At 41.5% G+C, this 4,755-nt stretch overlaps 1 protein-coding gene across 1 annotated transcript in view; it reads left to right on the top strand.

Annotated features, from left to right (window-relative positions):
* The window catches only part of PBLD (phenazine biosynthesis like protein domain containing), a 19,883-nt gene extending 16,751 nt beyond the window's left edge, over positions 1 to 3,132 (top strand). The window contains exons 8-9 of the mRNA XM_007456466.1: positions 851 to 913; positions 2,337 to 3,132. Of these exons, the coding sequence (XP_007456528.1) occupies positions 851 to 913; positions 2,337 to 2,449 (176 nt within the window). The 3' untranslated portion in view covers positions 2,450 to 3,132. The remainder of the gene's footprint in view (positions 1 to 850; positions 914 to 2,336) is intronic.
* Positions 3,133 to 4,755: the final 1,623 nt, after the last annotated feature.

Consider the following 4,755-nt stretch of genomic DNA (forward strand, 5'->3'; position numbering starts at 1 on the left):
GGAGCGGCTGGGCCCGTGGGCCATGGCCGCTGAGCCTGCGCGTCCGGAGCCTGTGCTCCGCAACGGCAGAGGCCACAACAGTGAGAAGTAAATAAAGAAATAAAATTAAATGGAAGCCCATTTTATTTTTTTTTTTTGCAGTATGCGGGCCTCTCAGTGCTGTGGCCTCTCCCGCTGCGGAGCACAGGCTCCGGACGCGCAGGCTCAGTGGCCATGGCCCACGGGCCCAGCTGCTCTGCGGCACGTGGGATCCTCCCGGACCGGGGCACGAACCCGTGTCCCCTGCATCGGCAGGCGGACTCTCAACCACTGCGCCACCAGGGAAACCCTGTTTCTTCATTTTAATATCTATTCTCTGATCTAAACCTAGGGCACAATCATATGAAAAAATACCTCACTAAAAGAAAGTTCTTCTGGCACTGAAAACCTGTGAATGCTGACTTGGTGGGAAATATAGCCTTTTGTTAGAGTTTCCACCTTTTCTTTCATGTGTGTCCTAAGAAGAAAGAGATATTTTTCCCTTGAAAGATGTAGACAGATTTATGTGAAGACCTTGATTCTACCATGGGCTGACAATGAACTGGTAGACAAGAATTAAAACCTACAGTTTAATTCAGCCTTCAGAAAGTATAAGACACAGCAGATACATTGATTGGAGGAGTTATCCGTAAATTCTATGTCTTCCTTTCTGTTTCCATCCTTAATTCCACACTTGGCTGTGGCCACGGCCAACATAATGACTAAGTCATCTAAGGTTTAGTCAGACTGGGTAGTTGACTGTTTATGAACTTAGCACAGAGTTACCCCTGTTTTCTTTGGGATTGTACCATAACTTTTCACTTCTTTTAAGGGTCTGCACATACTGTTCTCAGCAGCTACTGGTCCCAGCAACTGGGGAAGAAAGCCATGCACGGTAGGACAGCTCTTTTTCAAATTTAAAAAAATTTGCTTAACTTGAAGCTAGTATTTCTTCTCATATGTACTATCCACTTGGAGATGTAATAAAATGTTAACTGTCACCCACGTGAAAACGAGAGGTTTCGAATTCCTTCCCCCTGAACCTTCTACTCAAAACATCCTCCACCCCAAACATCTTCCACCTCTGTCTCTCCCAACACAAGGACACACTTCTAATACAGTAAGTACCCAATAAATGTTTGTTGAATAAAGTTAACTAGCTGTATCACTTTGACCCAGAAAGGTTATTTATAATGTGACAAGTTGAGACTGGATGATTACCAAGGTTCCTTACTGCCATTGCTAGTTATGAGATTAAATCAAACAAACTGCTTTGGAACCAAGTCTCCTAGTGATTTACATATTGCTTGAGGCAGAGAAAATAAACGGCAGCCAGTGGAATTTACACAGCTAGTACTACGCAGCTAGTAGTCTGTATGTGGTACAGGCTACACAATCAAAGTAGGAGTTTGACTTTAAAGGATGGAGGTTCTTACTTAGTGGGATGGTTAAGCCTCTGTGACCCTGATTTGGGAATAGCACGGTGGCTGTTCTCTTTCTTTGGTGAGCCTGATTACTCCTCTGAACTTAGGAAGGCTGAGGCTGTGCCTCATGGTTGCCTGACAAGTGTGGTTGCTTGCTAACCACAATGAGTAAAGAACTCCCTTTGTCCTATTCAGACCTCGGAAGGTGGGGCCTTTTCAGAAGGGCCAAGAGCACCCCTCTTTATCTTCTTAGACTTTTAGTCCTAGCCTCTGTCTTTTCACATGTGCTTGCCTTCTGGACAGAGCCAGGGAGGATGCTATATGGGCTGGGTATGTCTGGGGCATTACAGGAAGTAATAGAGGAAGTGGCTCAGGAAGCGAAGCTGTAGAGCTGTGTATTTTGTGGATCAAATTGCGTCTGTGGTCTCAGTCCTCAGGAGAATGAGGTGGGCTGGGCAATACCATGCACAGATGAAGGAATGCATTCTATTTTAAAAAATTTTAAGATTAATTGATTTTTATTAAGGTAACATTGATTTATAACATTATAGAAGTTTCACATGTACATTGTATTCCTGCTTCTATATACCCTGCAACTTGCTTACCACCAAAAATTTATTTTCCATCTTTCACCGTACAGTTGATCCCCTTTACCCATTTTGATCTCCCTGCCCCTCCCTGACCCTTCGCCTCTGGCAACCACCCTCTGTTCGTGTCTGTGTATTTGTGTTTGGTTTGTTCATTTATTTTGTTTTTGTTTGTTTGAAGGAATGTGTTCTTTAAACTGACCTGGGAGGATTCTAGAGCTTGTAATACGTGGTCTCTCACTATGTCCTGTTAATTAAAAAGGGTGAAAATGATCTTAATTTGTGACTCGTTTTATGTTTTCTTTAGCGTTTCAGTGTTCCAGCCGGGGAGGAGAATTGAAGATTTCCCTGCGTCCTGATGGACGAGTTGACATCAAGGGACGTGCTGCTCTTGTTTTAGAGGGCACGCTGACGGCCTAGACGCGCTTGTGCGCGATGCTGCAATCTTGACTTACTATTTTCCACGTAGAAAGAAATGTAAGGGGCTGCTTTGAATAAAGTTTGCATAATAGTCTACTTAATCCTCACCTTAGACATAGAACAAAGACATATTAATGGAAATTTAATAATGCTTCCTGACTAATTAACTAATGGAGTTTTGGCTCTACCTGTGAGTATATTTGAAATGTAAGTAACCAATAACGAAGAATAATGTTGTCATCTTTGATTATGAGCACCAATCACAAAATGAGGAACAAATTTATGAGGAGTAAGATCAAACCACTTAAACTTAGGTGTGAGTACCAGATAGACTATTTTGCAGCCATTGAAAAGACCCAATAACTATGAGGAAATATTTTTAAAAATTTCATGATACAATACCAATAAAGAAAATCACAGTAGAGTATAAACTGTTAGCAATGTTATGCTGTGTCTGTGGAGAATACGAATTTATATGGACAGAGAAGATAGAAAAGTGAAAAGAGTTCACGTGTGGAGGGTAAAATTGGAGTAATTTTAATGTACCTAAACAGTTATTTTCTTCATTGGAACACATGTTTAATAACTAAAAATCAGGACATGTAACTAAATAACTAAAAAGCTCAGAAATTTTTTAAAATGTATGTGTGACAGAGTGGTAGTAAAATTAAAATGAAAAGTAATATCTTGCCTCTTTCCAAGTTCTTTTTGGGGTGGGAATTCTCCTTGCTGTGGCTCCCATGTATTCTGCAAGTTCAGTGCCCAGCTGGGATCTGAATTCCCAGCCCATGTGTCAGATCTACTGCTCAGCAATCTGACGTGGTTGGTAAAAAGCAATTTGCTGTCTCCTGTGTATAAGACACTGGGCTAGAAGCTGGTGGGGTGGAGAGCTGGGGGCCAGGCTGCAAAGGAGATTAGAGGGGAAGCTTATAGAGCTCTCAAGGGACTCTAACTGGGAAAACCAGGCTCATCCTTTCATGAAAAGATAATGAGCACTTGCACTGGTCTGTGATTAGGGTCCACATATGGCAGACACTGAATGCTATGGCGTAGTCTGGGGAGTGTTGAAGGACAGGGCTTCGAAAGACTGGAGCATGAGCAAGGCTTCAGAGATGAATGCACATGGCATGTCTGGGTTTTGTTTAGAGTTTCTACATCTTGAAGGTAGTTAGGTTCTATGGGGGCTGAGAGAAATAAAAGAAAGTAATTATTAAACTTACAATCCAGTTGAAGAGATAGCATGTAAACACAAGGATAGATAAATAATACTGTAAGCTATTTTTATTGTTGTTTTTTAAACTATTAAAACCTACAGAAAGGACATAGGAATCATGGCGATTGTGAGTCATCCCCAGGGTATGAGAAAGGGAGAACTATGGTTCTCCAGGTGCGGTCCCTAGACAAGCAGCATCTGCACCACCTGGGAGCTTGTTAGAAAAGCAAATTCTCAGGCCCCATCCCAGACCCACTGAATCAGAAGCTCTGGAGATGGAGACCAGAAATCTGGTTTTTAACAAGCCCTCCAGGTGATCCTGGTGTACACTTAGGTTTGAGAACCTCTAGTATTCAGCCACTGTTTTCTTCCCTCCCAAGTGACAATTGCCTGTTTAGCTCAATAACTTTAAATGTGCATTATCTCAAAATCTCCTTGACCATACCAATATACTAGCTGCTTAGTGCAGTTTTGGAGGAGCTGGGTTTTTTTTTTTTTTTTCCTCTTAGTTTCCAGTTCTGTTCAGCATAGAAAAATTAGCTGTGCTCACGTGGGAGCTGTTCAGTAAAATGTTGGTAATATACAGATTAGTTAATCAGCCATGATTTATTAATGATGAATTAATTACACCTGATTGTGCAGTTCTGCTAGTTAAATGGAGCTTTAAAGGAGTTATTTTATTAATCATCATGGTGCTAATTGCAGACACTTACAGAAGGATCACTAATTAAACATGCAACCATATGCAAAACAAGTTGGGCTGCTGAGACTTGCAAGAATAAGAAACACTGATTTTTAGGGGAGCCAAAACATTTTATTTTATGCAATATTAGGGAGTTGGCTTGGCAATGTTAATCATTCACTGCAAGTTAATATTGTAATCTTTCCCAGCAGGGATTGATCCCTATATCACAAAGTGTATAGCACTCTAGTGAGATTCTAGTAAAGGGGAAGATCATTCAAGCCTATTTTCTCTTTTATACACATGCAAAATGGCTTTTGCTGAACAGAGACCATTGATTGATGGGATGGGACTTACAGCAGAGACAGTCAAAACCACAAACCAGTCCTTCGTGTCAGAGAGCATCAGGTG

Source organism: Lipotes vexillifer, unplaced genomic scaffold (genome assembly GCF_000442215.2).
Source record: "Lipotes vexillifer unplaced genomic scaffold, Lipotes_vexillifer_v1.1 scaffold520, whole genome shotgun sequence".
NCBI lineage: Eukaryota > Metazoa > Chordata > Mammalia > Artiodactyla > Lipotidae > Lipotes > Lipotes vexillifer.